The following is a 23,897-nucleotide window of genomic DNA, read 5'->3' on the forward strand; positions in this document are numbered from 1 at the left end:
TCTGATACCACTGGAGTGTAGACTAGTTTCTGAATTGGATGGTGCAGCAGGAATTGCTGTTGCCTCTCGGCTCCAGGTTCAGTCCTGTCATGAAGCAGACTTAGTGAGTCGAATGGCCTAATTCTGCTTCTATGTCTTATGGTCTCAATCCTGTCTGTGTGGAGTTTGCATGTCCTCCTACTTCTCTAAGATTTACTGGTTAGTAGGTTAATTAGTTATAGTAAATTTCCTCTTGTGTTGGTGGGTTGTAGGAAAATGAAGCCAGAGTTGATGGGCGTATGAGAGTGAATGGTTTACAGGGCAATAATTACTCTTGGAGGCAGCATGGTCTCTGTGTTGTGGGAAAAGATTAGAAGTAACTATATGCTGTACACTCTCATCTCTATCAGCTGCATCAGATGCAGGAAGTTTGAAATAAAGCAAATGCTTTGCAAGTGCCTCACAGGTGAGACAAGCCAACAAAGAGAGAAATAGAATTTATTTTCATCAGAATAATCTTTGAAGCACAATATTCACTCCTTTGCTCTGTGGTGCTTGTCCAGTTGCATGCGTCCAACAGTTTTTGGTTTCCCTTTTCCTCCACTGCTTATCTAACTTCTCCTTAAACACATTGTAATTAACAATGCCATGGAAGTGAAAATGGGGGATTTGTTAATCACTGTACATGGTGGTTTGACTTCTTTAGCTTGTGCTTTTCTTCTGCTAACACTCTTTGTTGACAGGGTCTTTCTGAATATAAGAAGTGGTTGGCACACTACTCCTCGAAACAACATGGTTCAACAGTCAAACAAATTACCTGCCGTTCCTATGCAAGGTACCACTGGTTTTAGTGTTGCTCACACAACTTTATGTTGCATTTTAGTTTTAATTCAGATGCTATGAATTCTAAAATGTTGCAATTATTTTGTTAACCCCTTGTGAGAATTCCAGCTGTTTCATTTCCTATTAATGCAGAGGAGGTAGTGTTGCTCTGTTGGTTTAAAAAAAAATCAAATCATTAGAAAGAGATGATTATAGGGTCGGAAGGTGTTGAATCGTTGTGGATAGGGCTGAGGAACTGCAAGGGTAAAGAGACCCTGATGGGAGTTGTATGCAGACTCCCAAACAGTGGTAAGGATGTGGTCTACAAATTACAACGGGAGATGGAAAATGCATGCCAAATAGGCAATGTTACAATAGTCATGGGGGATTTCAATATGCAGGTAGATTGGGAAAATCAAGTTGGTGCAGGATTCCAGGAGGGGGAACTTCTCAAATGCATATGGGATGGCTTTTTAGAGCAGCTTGTAGTTGAGCCCACTGGAGGATCAGCTATTCTGGATTGGGTGTTGTGCAATGAACCGGAATTGATAAGACAGCTTAAGGCAAAAAAAAAACCCTAAGGAGACAGTGATGTTAATATAATCGAATTCACCCTGAAATTTGAGAAGGAGGAGCTAAAGTCAGATGTATGAGTATAAGAGTGGAGTAAAGGGAATTACAGAGGCATGAGAGTGGAGTTGGCCAGAATAGATTGGAAAAGAACACTGGCAGGGATATTGGCAGAGCATCAATGGCTGGAATTTCTGGAAACAATTCAGAAAGTACAGAATATATACATCCCAAAGAGGAAGAAGTATTCTAAAGGAATGATGACACAACTGTGGCTAACAAGTGATGTTAAAGCCAAAGAGAGGGCATATAATAGAACAAAAATTAGTGGGAAGTTAGAGGATTGGGAAGCTTTTTAAAAAATCAACAGAAGGTAATTTTAAAAAAAAGTCATTAAGAAGGTAGCGGTGGAATACAAAAGTAAGCTAGCCAATAATACTAAAGAGGATACCAGAAGTTTCTTTAGATACATAAAGTGTAAAAGAGAGGTGAAAGTGGATATTGGACCACTGGAAAACGATGCTGGAGAGGTAGTATTGGGGGACAAGGAAATGGCGGATGAACTGAATCAGTATTTTGCATCAGTCTTCACTGTGGAAGACACTAGCATTATGGTGGAAGTTCCAGGTGTCGGAGAGCATGAAGTGTGCGAAGTTACCATAACTAGAGAGAAGGTTCTCGGGAAACTGAAAGGTCTGAAGGTAGATAAGTCATCTGGACCAGATGGTGTACTCCCCAGGGTTCTAAAAGGGGTGGCTGAAGAGGTTGTGGAGGCATTAGTAATATTTTTTCAAGATTCACTAGATTCTAGAATGGTTCGGGAAGACTGCAAAATTGGAATTGTCACTTCACTCTTTTAGAAGGGAGAGAGGCAGAAGAAAGGAAACTATAGGTCAGTTAGCCTGATCTCAGTGGTTGGGAAGATGTTGGAGTTGATTATTAAGGATGTGATCTCAGGGTACTTGGAAGCACATGATAAAATAGGCCGTATTCGCATGATTTTCGCAAGGAAAAATCTTCCCTGAAGAAATAGCAAGCAGGATAGACAAAGGAGAATGGATTGATATTCCGTACTTGGATTTTCAGAAGGCCGTTGTCACGGTGCTGCACATGAGGCTTCTGAACAAGCTATGAGTTCATGGTACTACAGGAAAGATTCTAAGGTGGATAAAGCAGTGGCTGACTGGCAGAAGGCAAAGAATGGGAATAAAGGGAGCTTTTTCTGGTTGGCTGCTGGTGACTAGTGGTGTTCCAAAGTGGTCTGTGTTGGGACCGATTCTTTTTACATTATACGTCAATGAATTGGATGAAGGAGTTGATGGCTCTTGTGGCCACATTTGCAAATGATATGAAGATAGGTGGAAGGACAGGTGGTGTTGAGGAAGCAGAGAGGTTACAGAACGACTCAGACAGGTTAGGAGAATGTCCAAAGAAATGGCAGATGGAATACAGTGTCAGGAAGTGTATGGTCATGCACTTTGGTTGAAGAAATGAAAGGATTAACTATTTTCTAAATGGAGAGAAAATACAAAAAAAGAGGCACAAAGGGACTTGGGAGTCCTTGTGTAGGATTCCTTTCAGGTTAATTTCCAGGTTGAGCCTGTGGTGAGGAAGGCAAATGCAAAGTTAGCATTCATTTCAAGAGGACTAGAATAGAAAAACAAGGATGTAACGTTGATACTTTATTAAGCACTAGTGAGACCTCAGTTGGAGTATTGTGACCAGGTATGGGCCCTTTATCTTAGAATGTGCTGAAACTGGAGAGGGTTCAAAGGAGATTCACGAAAATGATTCTAGGATTGAATAGCTTGTTGTATGAAGAGTGTTTGTTGGCTCTGAGCCTGTATTCACTAGAATTCAAAAGAATGAGGGGTGACCTCATTGAAACCTATTGAATGGCGAAAGGCCTTGATAGAGTGAATGTGGAGAAGATGTTTCCTGTGGTGGGAGAGTCTAAGACCAGAGACCTCTCCTTTAGCAAGAGAGTGGTGAGCCTGTGGAGGCCAACTCTTTATGTATATTTAACCAGAGGTTGATAAATTCTTGATTGGTCAGGGCATGAAGGGATATGGGGAGAAGGCAGGAGATTGGGGCTGAGAGGGAAAATTGGATTAGCTATGATTAAGTGGCAGGGCAGTCTCAGTGGACCAAATGGCCTAATTCTGCTCTTGTACCTTATGGTCTTATCTATGAGATCTGAAAGGATTATTGTGCCAACAACATCCAAACATTTTAACATGTGAGCCTTTCAATACAGATTTTTTTCCAACTCAAGCTCACTTGAAATTGCCCCCTGGCTCAAAAGGCATGTTTTTTTGAAATGGTGACTGTTTGTGTCTGGGTCGTTTGCAGGATTTTTCTGTTGTGCAGGTGCTCTGTGCATCAGCAGAAGTTGTTACATTGAGGTTTTTCCATTGCTTGTGCCACAATGATGGAGCTGGTGAAGGTTTGCGAGGAGGTCATGGGATGAGGGAAAAGGTTTTGCAATTGAAGAAGGCACATGATGGAGTGGAAAGGTCAGCTTGGGTGTCTGGGGGTTTGGGAGGATGTGCACAATCAACTAAGGAGTTTGGAAAGTGCAGTTGTGATTGAGTTTGATAGCCAGAGTCTTGAAGGGCAGTGAAGGGTCGAGTGTGAATAATGGGAAAGTAGAAACCATAAAGGGACCTAACTTTAGGAGGATTTGTGTGCTGGGGCTACAGCCACAGACCTTCATCAGGCTGGTCAGTGAATGTAAGGAATCTGGCCTTGCCTGTCTTCAGAAGGTGTGTTTCTCCATAGGCTGGGCGCAATTCATAGCTGCCTGTGTCTGAACAGCATGTCATATGATATGTGTATATGCACAGAAGACCTGGAACCAAATCAGTGTTTGATTAGAACCATGCAGTATGATTTAAGATTGAGCTCTTTTTCTGAAGCATGCAAGAAGAAGTGTTACACTCGCACCAAATCCTGCTGCTAGCTGTAAGGAGTTTGTATGTTCTCCCCGTGATTGAGTGGTTTCCTTCAGGTGCTCCAGTTTCCTCCCACAGTACCGGTTGGTAGGTTAATTAGCCATTGTAAATTGCCCTGTGATTAAGATAGGGTTAATTTGGGGTATCCCTGGGCGGTGAGGCTTGTTGGGCCAGCAGGGCCTGTTCCACGCTGTATCTCAAGAAAAATAAATAAATGTATGTCTTCATTCTAATCAAACTGCAGCAAAAGTAATGAGGCACTTCATCATAATGCTCTAGCCATCAACCTTATCAAGCTTGAAGGTGCAGTTTTATGTGTTAATGAAACCAAACAACCAATGAGATGCTGCGTTGTTGCAGTGCAAAATTATCTCCTTGCCAGACACCAGAGGGTGCTCCACTACCATTCCAGTGATGTCAAATATCCCTCTCTGTATCTTTTAACAACTAGCCACCCTCTGCCAGCAGCACCAGCAAAATAGATTGACCATATAGAGTTTTTGTAAATCTACCATTCTTCCTGGAATGGTTTCTTTTAAATTGATTCTGGAAAGGAGGCAATTAAGTCTATCAGCTTCTGTCATGTAATGCTAAGGGATGATTACTGGAGTAACACTAAATTACACTAAAATTGTGTTATTTGAATCTTAATTCTATTGGTTTTCCATTAAAATTCTGTAATAATATTAAATTATAAAATTAATTTCTTTATTTCTTTGCATATACTTCTCCACTCCAATCCTACCTCTTATTTTGTATCTAAATTTTATACCAGAATTAAAACCACATTATGTCCACCATTAACACTGAAAATGTATTTTCTGGTGTGTGCTTCATGTTCCAGATGTAATAAGTCTCTGCACTGACATTACCTTCTGTTTAGGGTAGGAATTATGGGAAATCCATCAGATGGCTTCAATGGAAAGACAATTGCCATGACAATATCTAACTTCTGGGCTGATGTGACGATACAGGAAAGCAAAAAAGTCGTAAGTGCAATTGTTTTTTAAAAAATTTTTATTTATTAAATTTTTAAGAGAATTACATAAAATGAATAGACTATTAAAATAGTGAGAAATTAATATTGGCCCTCCCCCTCCCCTTAACCCTCCCCCCCTTAGACCCCTATCTGAAAAAAAGAAAAGAAAAAAAAGAAAAAAAGATAGAAAGATTGCCTGGATATCGGAGTATCCCCACATGCTCCATGGAGTTCAAAATAACTTCAGTTTTTATTTTCCCCAAATAACTTATAATTTTATCTTCAAAGGACCTACATATTTAATCCTATCTTTTGTAGATAGGGGTGCCAATCAAATCTGGTCTGTTTTTAACTGCCAAGCAAGAATCTTGTGTGATCTTTCACCTAGTTCGTAATATCTCTGTTTAGTTCTCATAATTACTTTTTCCTTTTTCTGTTCGATACGTCTGGAGTGTATTATATTGTAATTTTTTATTGACAAGTTGTTTTCGTTTTTCTTCTGTCGTATATCTTTGGGATTCTTTTTCTAATTTTGTAATCTCTTTTTCTAATTGATCTATTTCTACCATATATTCCTCCTTAATTTTAGTATAACTTATTATCTGACCCCTCAAATATGCTTTCATCGCTTCCCATAATACAAATTTATCCTCAACTGAATGTGAATTTGTATCCAAAAAAAATTGGATCTGTTTTTTCATAAAATCACAAAAATCTTGACGTTTTAATAAAATTGAATTAAATCTCCATCTATAAATCAATTCCTCCTGATCCATCATTATCATTGTCATTATCAAGGGGGAATGATCTGACAGTATTCTTGCTTTATATTCCACACTTTTCACTCTATCCTGAATATTCTTTGATAATAGGAAAAAATCAATCCTTGAATAAGTTTTATGTCTATTTGAATAGAATGAATAATCTCTTTCTCTTGGATTAATTTTTCTCCATATATCAATCAGATTTAAGTCTTAATGATAAACTTACCTTTATTACTTTTGATTTTGTAACAGCTTTAGTTGACCTATCTAGAACTGGGTCTAAACAAAAGTTAAAATCTCCACCTATTAATATTTTATCATGTGCGTCAGCCAAATTCAAAAAAACTTCTTGTATGAATTTTGCATCATTTTCATTTGGTGCATAAATATTCATAAGAGTCCATAATTCCAAAAAGATTTGACAATGTATAATCACATATCTCCCCACAGAATCAATTAATACATTTTATATTTTAATTGGTAAGGTTTTATTAACCAAAATTGCAATTCCCCTCAATTTTGAATTAAATGAAGCTGCAATAACACTTCCAACCCAATCTCGCTTTAATTTCTGATGTTCTGTCTCTGTTAAATGTGTTTCCTGCAAAAAAGCTATATCTCATTTCATTTTCTTAATATATGTTAAAACTCTTTTTCTTTTCACGGATCCATTAAGCCCATTAACATTAAAACTTTAAAAATTAAGTAAATTAGTCATTCATACTACCTTGGGGAATCTCTTTAAAATTCTCCATGTTGTTATGTGTCTCTCCCCAATCATCCAGGCAAAAAAAAGAAAAATAGAAAAAAGATAATTGATATCAAGAAAAAAAAATACAAAGTACCCCCCCCCCACTAATGTTGTGAATAAAAAGAAACACAACATTACCCCCTCCGTTTTACGGGTCATGGCAATCGCCATGATTACACACGTGAATCCCGCAGCCATCGATCAGAAGCTCCTCCAGCTCTCCCGCAAAAAAAAGAGAAAAAAATATGTGTGAAGAAGAGAAAAAAAAGTTAATGTCAATTATGTTCTTTTTTCTTGTTCCCCTTCTATCATATAATTAAAATATATTTGTGTTCTTCTACTCATAAATGTCCATCAAATCCAATCCCTAACTCAATCTTCATCTTTAATCCATTTCATTTCTATAATTCTTTACTGCATCTTGCAAATATTAGGGAGTTCTTGTACGAATTTCTCCGCTTTCTGATGATCAGTAAAAAATCTTCTTCATCATCCAGAAAAATTATCAATGTTGCTGGGTAACTCGATATAAATTTATAACCCTTTTCCCATAAGGATTTTTTCACTGAATTAAATTCCTTCCGCCTCTTCAAAAGGTCGTAACTTATGTCAGGATAAAAAAGAACTCTTTTCCCTTCTATCATCAATGGCCCATTTCTCTTTCTGGCACTCTGAGCGGCTGCCTTCAAGATCTTTTCTTCATCTTGATATCTTAAACATTTTATCAAGATTGATCGTGGATTTTGACCTTGTTGAGGTTTTGGTCTTAAAGCTCTGTGAGCCCTTTCAATTTCAATTAGCTGACTTCCCTCTTCCATTTCCAGAGTTTCCGGAATCCATTTTTGAAAGAATTTTATTGAATCTTCTCCCTCCATACCTTCTTTAAGACCAACAATTTTAATGTTGTTTTGTCTGCTAAAATTTTCAAGCACATCTACTTTTTCCAACAACCGTTTTCTTTCTGATGTCCAGGCAAGAATATTATCTTCCATCTTATCCATTCTTTCAACATTGTCTCCCATTTTTTCTTCCAACTTTTTAACTTTCTTGATCATCTTCTTTTGTTTTTCCACCACTTTATTAAGCGTAATCTTTATATTTCTAATATCTGTTTTTATTACTTTTAATTCATGCATTATTTGTATCAGGACTTCTCTTATGTCTCCAGAAAATTTTCCACCTTTAATTTCCTCCTGTTCTTCTTCTTCATCTGTTTCTTCATCTGTGTTTTCCAGAGAACCTGATTCTACTTCCGCTTCACTTTCATTTTCACTTCCAGTCGCAGTTGGAACTTGTAGTTCTGTTTGCACCTATTTGTGCATACTCGTTTCTTCACGCATGCGCCGTTCTCACTGTTTCTACTGAGAGACCGTCGATATTGCCACAGCTTCCTGCCCTGCATCATCCTGCAGGTACTTCACCGGGAGGAGATCGGACTTGAGTACGAGGCTCCACCAAGACGGCCGGGCCTTCTTCCCCGCCGACTCGCGCTGTCTTCAAAGTAGTAATTCTCTTCTGTTTCTGTTTAGGAGACATATCCAAAGATAATCCTGAGTTGTTTATAAGTAGTTTCTAGAAGGTATTAATTAACTCTTCTTCACTTAAACTTTGTTTTATTACTTTTTACGGGAGAGCTGGAATCCCACGTCTTGATCCTACGTCATCTCGTGACGTCCCCCAATTGTATTTTATTGATCAGGGTACTTGGCATGGAATATGCACAAGAGCAAATGAACACTTTCTATTAACTGTTTGAAAGAAAATTACTAGTGTATTCTTGTTGGCTTTACTAATGGCATTCTCAAACCCTGAACTGCAATACAAAAGCAGAATAGTTTCTCCAAAGCAACCAATGCAGAAAACTCAGGATTAGCCCCAACACAGTATTACGGATTTTGTGTCATGCGGTTAGCTGCAGTATAATAGCAATCTAACAGAATCGCCTTCTGTTAGATTCTGAAATGTTTATGCTTTAAAATTGCTTCTGCCTTTTCATGTTTGGTGTGATTAAAGGCCCATGAAATAGTACATATTGTTCCCCTTGGTTTGTCTTTCGAAGTGGAAATTTAGACTTCCTATTCGAGGATGTAGAATTAGTATCTATGCCAATGCATTTTCTTTAAACAACATGCACGTGATTGCACATTGTCAGGATGAAAGGCTTTTGGGCTAAGTTAACTGATTTTTTTTTTGTCAAAATTTACTGGCAGAGCACAGCAAAGGTGGAGAGAGACATATGCTTCTAAACTATTAAATATTTACCTGCTTTTTCTGCTTTTATTTCTGGGCTCCATTTATGATTTTCATTGAGTAGATTCCAATGTTTTCTGAAGTTACCATGGTAACCATATTTGAGGATGACTAAACTGGCAACAAGGCATTTTGCATAAATGAGGTTCTGCACAATCTGATCAAGGGCCAACCTAAATTACAATGATGTGGAAAATGTAAGTTTTGTAACTGTTTCTAAACCTGGTGGTGTGAGTCCTAAGGTTCTGTTTAATCTGTATACTAAAGTAAGTATTACTTTTCTTCAATTTTGTCCATCTTGTTTGCAACTCGGCCTCATTTTGTGCAGTTCACCATGCACTGTTGGCTGGTATGTCTTCCCAGGAGCAGATTGTGTGTTTACAGTATGTAAACATTGATTTAGAGGATAAAAAAGTGGGTGAGGTTCTGTCAACTGAAGTTGCAGCGTCAAATCAACCATGTGAAAGGCTCTAGGTTTACACAGGAAGAACTTCATTTTTTGGGGTCTGAAAGACTGACTGTGCCCATGGAAAATAATGGTGACATGAGACTACTACATTGAACTGGAGAAGAGTTGAGCAAATGAATTTCGTGTGGTGTTTTTGAGAGGTCAGCAAATTGAGGATTTGACACAAGATGTGCTCCTTCACTTGCATTTTAAAAAAAATTCTGTTTCTGAATTCACTAGGTGCTGATACCCCATCCTCTGAATGACCCAACAGAGTTTGGCAGCTTGCAAGATTTGTATGGGATCAGTCGAAAGGAAGGGTTTGTATCTCAAACATTTGTTTCAGTTCCAGCGACCATTCCTCCAGCAGAAATTGCCAGTCAGCAAACTAATGTTTCTATTTCAGTTTAAAAATGTATTATTTTGAGTGGGTGGAAGAGTCATGAAGACAGAGATTTCATTATTCACCAGACTGCTATCATCAGGACAGGAGAACTTGAAGTGGTTGAGAAATTAGACTCTAAAAGGGAAATAAATAAAGAGAGGAAAATGTAGTATTGTTGCAGGAAAAAGGCAAGTGTGATCAATCATATGACTTTGTTCTGTGTAATGTGATTTATAAACCTAATGTCAATAGACACACTTGATAAATGTTAACGTGAATTTTGCGGCACTGTGTCAATTGGAGAGTTAGAAATGTGGTGGAGCAGCCAACAACAAGCTGCTTCAGAAACTGAATCTCAACACTGCAGTCCGCAGAACCCCTGACTGAAAACACTATAAACCAAACAACATAGTACAATTTATTTACTGAGAATCCCAGTTACATTTAGCATTGTGATCTTCTGACATGGTTGATGGGAGAAATTACCCATTCATTTTCTTTCTTGTTGGATGTAACATTATAATAGATATCCCAAAGAAAATACTGCATCCTTCAGTGGAAATGTATCTGGTTCTTCAGAGTGGTGCAGCTGGTAAAACCTCTGCCTTGCAGCACTAGAGACCAGGGTTCAATCCTGACCTTGTGCTGTCCGTGTGGAGTTCGTTGTGATTATGTGTGTATCCTCTGGGTGTTCCGGTTTCCTTCCACAGCCCAAAGATGTGTGGGTTGGTAGGTTAAAGGTTCACAGTAAATGATGCCTGGTGTACAGTACTGTGCAAAAGTTTTAAAGTGCCTAAGACTTTTGCACAGTACTGTATTTGTCCATGTGGAGTGGAGAGCAAATTTGTAGATCTGGCAGCAGCAAAGGATGTTGGGAATGGAGAGGGTGGAGCACCAGGGGGCGGAGTGTGGGTCAGGTGGCAGAGAAGGAGTGCCGGGGCAAGAGGTGGTGCAGGTGCAGACACATCCACCCCTGAAACACTAGGCAATGTGATTTTATTCCAAACAATGTTTATTGATCATTACAGAATGTCTCTCTAGTGCTTCCTGCTCCCTTCCCTTTTTCTCAACCATGATTCCCTACTCCCTACTCCTTTCCCACTCTCAGTCCACAGTAGAGACCCATATCAGCATCAGGTTTAACATCACTCACATATGTCATGAAATTTGTTGGTTTTTTTCAGTAGCAGTACATTGCAATACATAAAATTACTACAGTACTGTGCAAAAGTCTTAGGCACCCTAGCTATATGTTTGTACAGTACTGTATAAGTGAGTGGTAGGATTTGGGGGAATTAATCAGAATATGGGGAGAATAAAAATAAAAAGGACCAAAAGACTTTCCCTCTATATGAGAAATGAACTTTTGTGATACTTGTAATAACAAAGCAGCTTTGATGGTCACTTGGAGCCATTTCCACTTTCATTACCATGGAACTGAATTTCTGTAGTTCAGTATGATTCCAAAACATCACAGCTGAATGGATAGTGGCATACTGATCTGACAGGATACACGTGGATAAGTTCAGGGCACCATGGAAAGTGATGAACCAGTTTTCAATTATTTTGTAACAATGCTGGTCTGATCACATAAATAGTGAAATAGTGTTGCAGTAGGTGTGATAAAGAGCATGGAGAGGAATAAAATATCTGCCAATTTTTTTTGGTGGGGGGGAGGAAAAAGAAAGCTGCTAAAGTGAAGTTTTTTTTCACAGCTACCTGGGTGGTTTGAGATTACTGCAAGCAACCTGTAAGAAGTTCTATCAGTACTGCTCAGAACAAGGGTAAGGAGAGCCATGGAATCTATTTAGCCTGTTGCATGCAATAGATTGTTAATATAGATGTATGTGTTCGTATTGAGATATTAAACAGAGATATTGTTAGTCCTGTCAGCTGGAGATTCACCATGTTACCAGATATAAACTTCTACAGATCAGAATCAGGTTTATTATCACTGGCATGTGATGTGAAACTTGTTAACTTAGCAACAGCAGTTCAATGCAATACATAATCTAGCAGAGAGAGAGAGAAAGAGAGAGAGAGAAAAATAATAAATAAAATAAAACAATAATAAATAAACAAGTAAATCGATTATATTGAATAGATTTTTAAAAATGTGCAAAAACAGAAATACTGTATATTTTTTAAAAGTGAGGTAGTGTCCAAAACTTCAATGCCAATTTAGGAATCGGGTGGCAGAGGGGAAGAAGCTGTTCCTGCATTATTCTGGCTGGTTGTATCATGGCATGGTACTGCAATTCCAGTTCAGAGAAACTCAAAAGGCTCCAGAGTAGGTGTTCTCAATGCTTTTTTATGCCATGGACCTCTACCATTAACTGAGAAGTTGTGGACCCCAGGTTGTGAACCCTTGCTCCAGAGAAAAGTGGACATAGCCGAGTCCATCACAGGTACAGCCCTCCCCCACATTGATAGCATTTACAGGAGGTGTTTCCTCAAGAAGATGGCATCAAGGACCCTACTGTCCAGATCATGCTTTCTTCTCACTGCTGTCAGACAAGAGGTACAGAAGCCTTGAGTCCCACACCACTTGATTCATGAACAGTTTTTTGCACGTTTTTTTTCATTCTCTTTACTGTCTTATTTGTGTTGTCTGTAACTACATGCCTATTGCTGTCATCTGCAAGTTTTTCATTGTACCGTGTGCCTTGAGCAAATGACAATAAACTCAGCTTTATACAGCTCTTTGGGCCCTATTTTGAAGTAGAATGGGGTAATTTACCCCTCCTCCCCGTACCCTGACCAATATTTACATGATCACTTAATTTTACCTCCTCCCCTATACTCTGACTAATATTTACGTGATCACTTACCACATTGCTATTTATTGGAGCTAATACTTGGAATGCAAAATCCAGTATTATTTTTATATTACAATAACAACTATATGGTAAAAGTGTGTAACTGGGAGTGATATCCCAGGTCAGTGAAAGTTGTTATGTTTAAAGCACTTTCCAACTTTAGTTATGCTTTTGCTTCAGGGAAAATGGAAGTCTACTCGTTTTGGATATGAAGATGGACATTTTCTAAACTTGAAGTTCAATTAACTATAGTGGTTTATATAGCTGATGTTCCTATTTTTTCAGAATTGCTTTGGCCAAACGGAACTTTACTCTGAAATATGACACTAACATACCACGGCAAGTGGTAAGTACATTTGTGAGCAGGTTTGGATGTGCTGATATCTGATGATCTTGTTTTGAAGTGAGTGACATTTCAAGTGGTCGCCAGGTATTTGGGTTGAAGCAGGAGTTAAAGCTGGTGCATAGGGCCAGAAGAACAGCATTAGTCAGTAGCTGGGAATGTGCAATTGAAGGTGTGCCGCAGGGCTAGGTGGGATGAATACTGTTTTTGTCCTGTGAAGTAAGTAATAACTAATCTGGAATTTGGACTTCATTGCTTATTGAAGTTGTATTTTTTATAGGTTCAATAATTTTCTTCACTGAGTTTGCACAAGTAGGCCATAATTCTCTTTTTCAGTTGTCATGGGTTTCCACCCTCTTCCTCACTCTGACTTCTTTTCATTTTCTGGTTAGGACTCTATGTACAGAAGGAAGCAGACCCAACAACATAATGAGGTGAAATATTCTTGAACCATCAGATCAAATACAAAAATCGGACTTTTGGTGTTTGATGCCTTAGATGACCAAATGGTCATTTCATATGTGTCGGCTTTCCAACTTCCACCATTTTCAATGTGTCTGTCAGTGGTTGCTTTCATTACTTGGTTTGTCCACAAGCAACTGAAGTCCTTGAACTTGTACCATCTATCACAAAGGTTTTATAGTCTATGTTGTTGCTACCTTGATTTACTTGGTCTGTCCAGACCTTAGATTTATAATATTCTATGTGTATTACTGTATTTACATATCTTTTGTGGTTTGCCCATCCCTCCTCTTGTCTCCTCATAGCCTACAAGCTTCAGTTTCATATTTTTATATCAACCTTTGCATCTCCCATGCTTTTTTCCATGATTGGTATTGGTTTATTATTGTCACAGGTACTGAGATTAGTCAGCCGGTGCTGTAGTACAGTGTAGTGGCATCTGCACCAGACTTCAAGGCAAATGGTCCCAGTTTTGAATCCGGATGGCTCCTTGCATACTTTCCATCCGTTGAGCATCAAGCTAGTAACTTGGCCTCGTATTTTTTTTTTAAAAAGGCAACTGCTAAAGAAATGGCAAGGTTGCCGCCCAATGTGCCATAAGGTGCGGAGAGGAACTGCAATGTACTGAGAAGGAGTGAAGAGCTTTTGTTTGTTTGCCGTCCAGAAAGATCATGCCATACAATGCCATATATTACATTGAGGTCGTAAAATGGAAAATGAAATGTAGCGTGCAGTGTCATAGTTACAGAGAAAGCGCAGGCAGACAAAGTGCAAGGGCCACAGTGAGGTAGATTGGGAGATTAAAAGTTCATCTTTGAGTGAATAAAAGGTCTATTCGAGACTCTGAATGTGTGGTGACACTTGTGGGCTGCCTCAGCACATCCTTTGGTTGTGTTGGATGTTGATGTGAACAAAACAATTCACTGTACATTTGATAACTAAGTTGATCTGATTCTGAGGACGGTGGAATGACAGCTGCTTTGAGTCTGGTAATTCATGCTCTCATGGTTTTTTATCTTCTGCCTTGAAGGATGGGAGTGGGTTGGGAAAGAGAATAACCAGGTTGGGATGGGTCTTAGATTATTTTGGCTGTAGGAAGTGTAGGCAAGATCAGTGGAGGGAAAACTGGTTTGTGTGATGGTTTGAGCTGCTTATTAAACGGTCTACAATTTTTTTTGTGTGTTTATTTTAGACATACCTAGAGGCTAGCTCATTGGTTTGGAATTAACCATCAAAGTAAAGTGTCTCTCAATTCCCACGCCCAGTTATGTGACCAAGTTTTCCATTATCCTTTCCAAGATCTGGTGTTTTAGATCATCGCTTGTTTATGTTTATCTGAAGTGTTGTTAAGTATAATGCAATGCAAATGCCAAGTAGAAGTTATCTTGTTGTTTGTGAAGTAATTGGAGCCAAAAGAGAAGCTATAGGCCAGTAAATGAAAGCCAAGCTGGTTAATGTTAACTGTGTGCCTCATTTATTTACAACATAAAGTAGATCCGGAAATGTACTTTTAGTGCACGTAATCTCACTTGTATGACTTCTGTCTTTCTACAGGGACTTGCTGGAAGCAGGTAAGTGTCAATAAAATACTTTGCTTCATATATTTATTATAATGAGCATTCCTACAGCCATTTAATTCCTTGGATGAGATTTCTTTCCCTTAGCTTATCAGCACAGCCAGTACTCACTATTGCAGAGGTTTGTTATTGTGGTGTTAGCACACGTACATGCCATAAAATTGTAATGGATTAAGTTTAGCACACCCTGCTTGACTTGTCTACACTCATCATTCTCTTTGCTATATTTAATATTTGTCACTCTGTAATGACATTCCAAAAAATGTGGAATGTACAGCACTTAAACAGATTTTTTAACGTAAGGCCCTTTTTCCTTGCATCAGCTTCCACAGATACACACCTTCTTTGTTAAGGAGCTGAATGAACCTTATGTTGAAAACTATGAGCAAATTAAGACAGCAGTGGACCGCAGGGGAAGAAAATGCTGCTTTGTGTTTAAAAATATGCTTCAATCCTATTAGTTACAGTTAATTTGATTTGTAGAGAGGTCAGTCCAGTGCTTATTCATTAGTTTCCCATGAAATGATAAGCCACCTGTTCCACATTCCGACTCAGGAGACACTAAGCTTCTCCTGAATTCTTTACTTTTTTTATCCTTAATTTTGCTTGGTACAAGGTTTAAGGTTCAAGGTAGATTTATTATCAAAGTATGTATGTAGTACTGTTTACAACCCTGGGATTTCCCAGAGATAGCCATGGAACAAAGAAAAACAAGGACACCTTTCCAAGAAAGATGTCAACCCTGTCGATGAAAAAAAAATAATTCTGCAAATGGCAACAAGAACATCAAAACACCTCCCCATGCAAAAAAAAAATACCGACTGTGCAAACAGCAACAAGAACAAGTGAAAATACAATACTAAAAACACAGAATCAAAGAAGTTCAAGTGAGCTACAGTCCAATCCATAAATCGCAGACCCAGAACTTCGGTACCATCCTCCGACAGCATCCGGGGGGAGAGGGAAACCATTCGAATGCAGGGGCCTTCCTTTAGGAGCAACGAGCGAGAGACTATCACACACAGACACCTTCCTCTGGTGAGCCAGAGGCTGGTAGATAGTGCCAAACACTCACTTGCCTTCCGCACTTGCCTTGGTGTTTCAAACTTTGTAATTGTATTAAATGGGAAATTTTTTGTGTTTAATCTGTTGGACACCTCCATAATTTCAAAAACTTAAAGCATCTGTCCTAGAGAAGAATCCTAAATTCTTAAATGTTTCCAGGGATATGATATGGCATACAAAAGAAACTGAACAAGGTGAAATAATGGTGGGAGTTGACAAATCTGGTCATAGAGAATAATAGAGAATGCTGAGCAAGTCAGGCATCAAATGTGGAAAGGAAAAAAGGTTGAAGTGCCTTTATCAGTTTATTTCTCTTGTGGTGATGACACTATTTAGTAATTAGTCCATTTGTCAAAAAAAAAGATTTGTTACCTCAATGAGTCCTAAATTCAGGACTTGGTACTTTGAAAATTTGGTCTGCTTTCCTCATAATGGGAGATTTTGAAAGGATCTGACAGGTAACTTGGGAGAATTTCAGACAAATCAAATGAGTTGTAGTTGATTGTAGTGAAGCTTTTATACAAAAACAGATTTTGTCTGTAGTTCTCTGGATTTATAAACATGGGCTTCTTTCGCTTTCATAATTAAGTTTTGGGATTTTTGCTCAGATTCTTCTGTTGATAAAACAACAATAAGCTGTTTCGTTTGGCCATATTCGTGTATGGTTGAATGGTAGTTAAACTTGAAGGTCAATTTGGAGAAGTATTAAATAAATCTCTTGTATCACTGTCAACATTCATCACTGTCAGGACAATTATAAGCTTGGAGCTCAGAAATTGTTAGAAATTGGCTGCATTGGTGACTGCATGGAAACAATTATGCAGGACTACTTGTGCTTGTTTATACAGAAAAGCTATTTTTATTTGGAACTTTACTTCCTTCAAGTCCCTCTCAATACACGAATCACGGGTGGCAGAACTTTATTTTTAGAAACATCTTTTATTTGCATGTAATTTATATCTAATTTAAAATCCACATTGTTTTGCTGTTATTCACTTGAGGGATATGGCATTTATTGGCCCTCCTTAAGAGGGTCTCGGTGACTATCATTCTGTAGAAGAGGCACCCAGAATGTTCTTGGGGAAAGAATTGCAAGTTTTAGAAATCCTTTTGAGAAAGGAATGGTATCATATCTGTGAGTCAAGATGGAACAGGATGTTGGGTTGGTGGAGTGGGGGGGGGGGAGGGAATACCATTCATATATGCCCACTGTTCTTGCCCTTCTGAGTGCTAGAGAGTATAAACATGTTTATGTATGTAGTGGACTGAGCTTCATGTTCTGTTTTCAAGATTTTTTTTTCTTTTAACAGTGCGATAGTTTCAGCTACACTTAAGTCCTTGATGAAGTTCTATGATTTAATTGATGATGTGAGTAAAACACTGACTTTTATTTATTAATTCCAGCAATGTTCAAAGCAAATTTATTATCTAAGTACAATAATGTCACCATATACAACCCTGAGATTCATTTTCTTGTGGGCATACTCAGTAAATCCAAGAACCACAATAGAATCAATGAAAGACCACACCCAACAGAGTGGAACAATCATTGTGCAAAAGACACCAAACTGTGCAAATACAAAAGAAAGGAAAAATAAATAATAACAATAAATAAACAGTAAGTATCAAGAACATGAGATGAAGAGTTCTTGAAGCGAGTACATGGTTTGTGGGAACAGTTCAGTGATGGGACAAGTGAAGTTTAGTAGAGTTATCCCCTCTGATTCAAGAGCCTGATGGTTGAGGGCTGGTGACTGTTTCTGAACCTGGTGGTGTGGGACCTGAGACTCTTATACCTTCTTCCTGATGGCAGCAGTGGGAAGAGAACATGACCTGGGTGGTGGGGGTCCTTGATAGTGGATGCTGCTTTCCTGTGACAGCACTCTGTGTAGATGGGCTCAGTGGTGAGGAGGGTTTTATCCATGATGTACTGGACCATATCCACTACTTTTGTAGGAGTTTCCATTCAAGGGCATTGGTGTTTCCATACCAGGCTGTGATACAGCCAGCTAATATACTCTCCATCATACATCTATAGAAGTTTGTTAAAGTTTTAGATGTCATGCCGAATTTCCACAGACTCCTAAGGAAGTAGAGGCGCTGCTGTGCTTTCTTCATAATTACACTTATGTTCTGGGCCCAGGACAGTTCCTCTGAAGTGATAGTACTGAGGAATTTAAAGTTGCTGACCCTCTCCACCTCTGATCCCCCGATGAGGACTGGCTCATGGACCTCCAATTTCCTCCTCCTGAAGTCAATAATCAGCTCCTTGGTCTTACTGACAGTGAGTGAGTGAGAGATTGTGATATTGGCACAACTCAGCAAGATTTTTAATTTCTCTCCTATATGCTGATTCATCACCATGTTTGATTTGGCCAACGACAGTTGTGTTGTCAGAAAACTTGAATATGGCATTGGAGCTGTGCTTAGCTTCAGTCATAAGTGTAAAGTGAGTAGAGCAGGGGGCTAAGCACACGGCCTTGTGGTGCATCTATGCTTATGGAGATTGTAGAGGAGATGTTGGTGTCAATCCAAACTGACTGGATCCCAAAGTCTGAAATAGAGGATCCAATTGCGCAAGGAGGTATTGAGATCAAAGACTTGAAGCTTATTGATTAGTTTTGAAGGGATGAGAGTATTGAATGCTGAGCTGTAGTCAATAAGGAACATCTGATATACGCATCTTTGCTGTCTAGATGTTCCAAAGCTGAGTGAGGAGCCAATGAAATGGCACCTGCTGTGCACCTGGTAGGCAAATTGGAGTGGCTCCAAGTCGCTTATATAGAGAAGATGAATAGAAGAATCACTAGTTCAATTTGTGCCCTCTCATTGTCCATTTTTCACCCCTGGAGATGATTCTGTCCTGAATTAGTCGAGCATTTCAGAATTGAACACGAGTGACGTTTTTGCAGCCAAAGGTGATGCAGTTGATCCAGTTAAATGTAGGTTCAGACTTGAGGGACTTTAGCCATGACCATTGGAAACATGCACTGGGTAATGTTTGTGAGGAAACTTTACTTATGTACATGCAGTGGCATACAGGAGGTACCTAATAAAGTGGCCACCAAGTGTATGTTCATAAGTCTTCTGCAGCTGTAGCCCATCCACTTCAAGGTTTGATGTGTTGTGCATTCAGAGATGCTCTTCTGCTCACCACTGTTGGAACGCGTGGTTATTCGAGTTCCTTCCTGTCAGCTTGAACCAGTCTGGCTCCTCTGACTTCTCTCATCAGCAAGGTATTTTTGCCCATAGAGCTGCTTCTCACTGGATGTTTTTTTGTTTTTCACACCATTCTCTATAAACTCCGGAGACTGTTATGCGTGACTATCCCAGGAGCGCAGCATTTTTGAGATACTCAAACCACCCCATCAGGCACCAGCAATCATTTCACTGTCACAGTCACTTAGATCACATTTCTTCCCTGTGCTGATGTTTGGTCTGAACAACAACTGAACCTCTTGATCATGTTTACATATTTTTGTACATTGAGTTGCTGCCACATGATTGGCTGATTAGATATTTGCATTAATGAGCAAGTGTACAGGTGTACCTAATAAAGTGGGCACTGGGTGTATGTTTCTCAGTGTGTTGAGATATACACAGTAAAACTTTACTCTTAATTACATCATCTCCAGTGTCTTAAGTGAGCAACTAATATAAATACATTAATCTATACTGTAAAGCTTCCAATTTTACCTTGTCATTTAGCTGTCTGAACTCATTTGGATTTTACTTCTGGGGTCTAACCTGCTGTGCCACACTGTCCCTTTATTAAATTACTGTTTTAAAATAAGTCAACCTGGGGCAGCACAGTAGTGTAACAGCATAATGCTTTACAGTGCCAGTCATCAGAAACTCAGTGTTCAGTTCGCACCACTGCCTCTCTGTGACTCCATGTATATTTCCTCCAGGTGCTCTCGTTTCCTCCCACGTTCCGAAGATGTATGGGTTAGGGTTAGTAAGTTGTGGGTATACTGTGTTGGCACCAGAAGTGCGGTGACACTTGCGGCTGTCCCCTGCACATCCGTGGACTCTGTCGGTCATTGATGCAAAGCGAACAATTTCACTGAAGGTTTTGTTGTACATCTGAGAAATAAAGTTAACCTTTCTATCTATTTATCTATCTTTTTCCTTTAGTTTATTTTTCCTTAATGTAACTATATAAATCTTGTATCATTTGAGACTGATTTCAAGTTTCTTTTGACAGGATTTACCAAAGCCACTTCGAGCAAAATTTATTTTAAGTGTGGAGTCTGAAGAACTATTTATTACAGCTGGACTTCAGGATCGAGTAGTCCAGGTACAGTTCACATTTCACGTATGCAATGGTTTGTGTGAGTAATTTAAGATCGATAATTTTAAATTGGTTATTAGCACTCAACTCAAAAAGCTCAAGAATCGTGAGGTAATGTTGCAGATCTATAACCTTCTGTTTACACCACATTTGGAGTTTGTGTTCAGTTCTGGTTGCCTCATTATAGGAAGGATGAGGAAACTTTAGAGAGTGCGCAGAGGAGATTTACCAGGATGCTACCTGGATTAGTGAGCATGTCTTATGAGGATAGGTTGAGCGTCCCCTCTCATCTTCCTTCACTCTAGAGATGTACAAGGTGATTATAGGCATAGATCAAGTGGACAGCCAAAGACTTTCTCCTTCCCCCCCCCCCCCCACCCAGAGTAGAAATAGCTTATACAAGTGGACAAGGTGGATGGAGGAAAGTTTAAGGGGATGTCGGAGGTAGGTTTGTTACACAGGGAGTGGTGGGTGCATGAAACACCCTGCCAGGGGTGGAGGTAGAGTCAGAAACATTAGGGACATTTAAGAGATTCTTTAGGTAAGCACATGGATGATAGAAAAATGGAGGCCTATGTGGGAGGGAAGGGTTAGATTGACCTTAGAGTAGGTTAAAAGGTTGGCACAACATCATGGGCTGAAGGGCCTGTAGAGTGCTGTATGTAACCCAGAAGATTGCAAAGTGATAGAGTTGGACTGTGGCATCCATATAGATCCCAGGAAGTGAAGTATTGTGAAGTTGAGTCAAATATGGACAAGTGACCTTTCTCGTGGTTACCATCGACTGCCTTTCTGGTGCTCCCTCATGTTGAAAGTGTTGTTTAATAAGTATTGAAGGTAGCAGGCACATAGTATGTGGGGTATTTCAATATTCACCATCAACAGCAAATCAAGACCTGAGGGACATAGCTGCTTAACTGGTTCTGTGGCTGGTGATGAGTGAACCAATACTTAAGGTAAACTTGCTTGTCTTTACCCTTCTGCCCATTGCAGATGTGACTGTCCATGACATCATCATTGATAGGAGTGACCACTGCACATCTCTGACCCATCTTAATATTCTGTTGTGTGGCAATACATTTGTGTTAAAGATGGATTGATCAAAACAGATGATGAAGCTTAAAGCCGAGCATTTATGAGGTGCAGTGAACTAGCAGCATCACCTAAAATGTATATCACCATAACCTGTAACCTTGTAGCTTGGTGCATTCTTTTCTCCACAATACACTCAAGTTGAGTTTCAAGGTGCAGAAGAGCAAGATCAGTCACATCTAATAGTGGGGTGGGTATCTGGCGAAGATGTAGCATAGGAAAAAATGCATGTGAAATCTTGCCACATCTGTTTGTGAATAGTGCTGTGGATAATTAGTGGGAAGGAAAGATTTCAAGATCATCCCTATAGTCAACGATGTTGGAAATGAAGCCAAAGCATTTATAGCCCATGTTCATCAAGAAGTGCCAAGTACATGTTCCATTAAACTTTCCTCCTGAGACAGCAATGAAAAAGAAATCCTCAGCTAATTTAGTTTACCCCATACTGGGTGCAGCAATGGTTACGGGTGCAGTCAGCAAACAGGTTGTGTACTGAAGACATGCGCTCCTGAACTAGTGAAGGCAGTCAGCAATGTAGTCACTGCATGGCCATTTATGTGGAAAACTGCCCACAAGTGATCTGTTCACAAAAAAAAGGACAAATCATGTCCATCTAATTACTGCCTAGTCAGCCTACTTTAAAATAGTAGCAAAGAGTTGCGAGATGTCATTGTCAGTACTCCTTTTACTCCAAAGAATGGTATCAGAACAAAATCAGTTAATTGCAAATAATGTAAATATGAGTATTTCCCCTGCCTCTTTCAATTGCTGAGTTTGCACTATGCAAAACAATTTGTGTGTTTGCTAATATTATTGTTCAAAGTAATCTGTTTAAGTTAATCGTGCAAGTGGTTGGGTTCACTGCATTGCTTAACATTTGTTTCTGACAAGTTGGTTCAAAATTCAGTTTGTTTTTTTTTAAAAAAGGTTTACGAAGGGCTTGTATACATGGATTTCAGCAAGGAACTCCTGGAGAAACAGGGCTATGGTAAGGGATTTGCTTGTGTGTCAGAGATTTAGCAGTTGCTAGAGATCTTGAGCAACAGAAAATGTTGGAGGAACTCAGCAGGTCAGGCAGCATCTAAGGAGGGAAATAAACAGTCAAGTGTTCTGGGCCAAGACCCTTCATCAGTCTTGAAACGTCGACTGATCATTTCTCTCCATGGGTGTTGCCTCACTCACTGAGCTCCTCCAGCATTTTGTGTGTGTGTTATTTGTGAAGTGATGAAACCTGTATTTAAGATACAATTACTGTTATCCTTCTGTACTGGTCAGTAGAAGTGTTTTCCATTTTATAAAATATTTATAGTGTTGAGTTGGCCATAATAGTCTGTGTTGGCATGCTCCAGATGAACCATATCCTCATCCCATCAACAAACCCTCTCAATTCTTTCATACAATTGCTTATCTAGCTTCTGTTTCATTTAATTCCAGCTATTTGTCTCACTCTCTCCCTCCAGTAACAAATTCCATATTCCAACCATTTACTGGATGAAGAAAATGTGTTCTAAATTTCTTATCAAATTTATTATTGACTCTCTAACAATTATGACCTCTAAATCAGGTCATAAAACAGTATTGTCTATTTATAACTCCAAAAATTCAAAGTACATTTATTACCAAAGAATGTATAAATTGTGCAACCTTGAGATTTGTTTCCTTCTAGGCAGCTGCAAAGTAATAAACCTGAAAGAAGCCAATTTAAAAAAAACAAAGACCAACCCCCCAATGAGGAAAAAAAACACAAATCATGCAAACAATAGAAGTGAGCAACAACATTCCAAACCAAACTGAGTCCTTGGATCCAAATCCCCAGAGTAGGCCCAAAGCTTGGGTATTCAGCTCATCATATTAGTGAGGTATATCACTGCAAAGTTCGCAATCATGAAGCACAGCATCTGGAGGCCTTAGGGTCGGCGGCTGCTGTGAAAACCATTCATTTTCTACTGCCAATTTGTAATCTTGCACTTTGGACCTTCTCTGCCACAAATATATGCCAGTGAATTGAATGATCTTTATTGTCGTTATACATAGGTACAATGAAACTCTGTTTTGTTTCCTCTCAGGCAATTAAATAAAGCGGTAGATTAAAAACAAGATAGTAATTAAAAAAACAGTATTAAATAGATAAGTAGCAGAAAATAATTTGCAGCAGCACCACAATATCACAGTAATGCACAAAGTGCTGTTAGTGCAAATATTTGAGTCCTTGTGTGTGCATGTGTGTGCTCATAGTTTCAGTCATTGCTCTGTGGGAGTGGTGTGATGGAGGCCACAGCTCTGGGGTAGAAGCTGTTCCTCAGTCTATTTGTTCTGGTTTTTAATGTCCTGAAGCTTTTGCTG

At 39.1% G+C, this 23,897-nt stretch overlaps 1 protein-coding gene across 2 annotated transcripts in view; it reads left to right on the plus strand.

Annotated features, from left to right (window-relative positions):
- The window catches only part of gkup (glucuronokinase with putative uridyl pyrophosphorylase), a 79,184-nt gene that overhangs the window by 36,321 nt on the left and 18,966 nt on the right, over window positions 1-23,897 (plus strand). The window contains exons 9-18 of one of the 2 annotated variants that reach the window (XM_073030010.1): window positions 723-814; window positions 5,209-5,314; window positions 9,758-9,837; window positions 11,618-11,686; window positions 13,007-13,067; window positions 13,457-13,498; window positions 15,081-15,097; window positions 17,479-17,536; window positions 20,376-20,468; window positions 22,482-22,542. In XM_073030010.1, coding sequence (XP_072886111.1) covers window positions 723-814; window positions 5,209-5,314; window positions 9,758-9,837; window positions 11,618-11,686; window positions 13,007-13,067; window positions 13,457-13,498; window positions 15,081-15,097; window positions 17,479-17,536; window positions 20,376-20,468; window positions 22,482-22,542 — 679 coding nt within the window. The remainder of the gene's footprint in view (window positions 1-722; window positions 815-5,208; window positions 5,315-9,757; window positions 9,838-11,617; window positions 11,687-13,006; window positions 13,068-13,456; window positions 13,499-15,080; window positions 15,098-17,478; window positions 17,537-20,375; window positions 20,469-22,481; window positions 22,543-23,897) is intronic. The other variant, XM_073030011.1, reaches the window with a different exon arrangement.

This window comes from Hemitrygon akajei, chromosome 26, assembly GCF_048418815.1.
Source record: "Hemitrygon akajei chromosome 26, sHemAka1.3, whole genome shotgun sequence".
NCBI classification, from domain to species: domain Eukaryota; kingdom Metazoa; phylum Chordata; class Chondrichthyes; order Myliobatiformes; family Dasyatidae; genus Hemitrygon; species Hemitrygon akajei.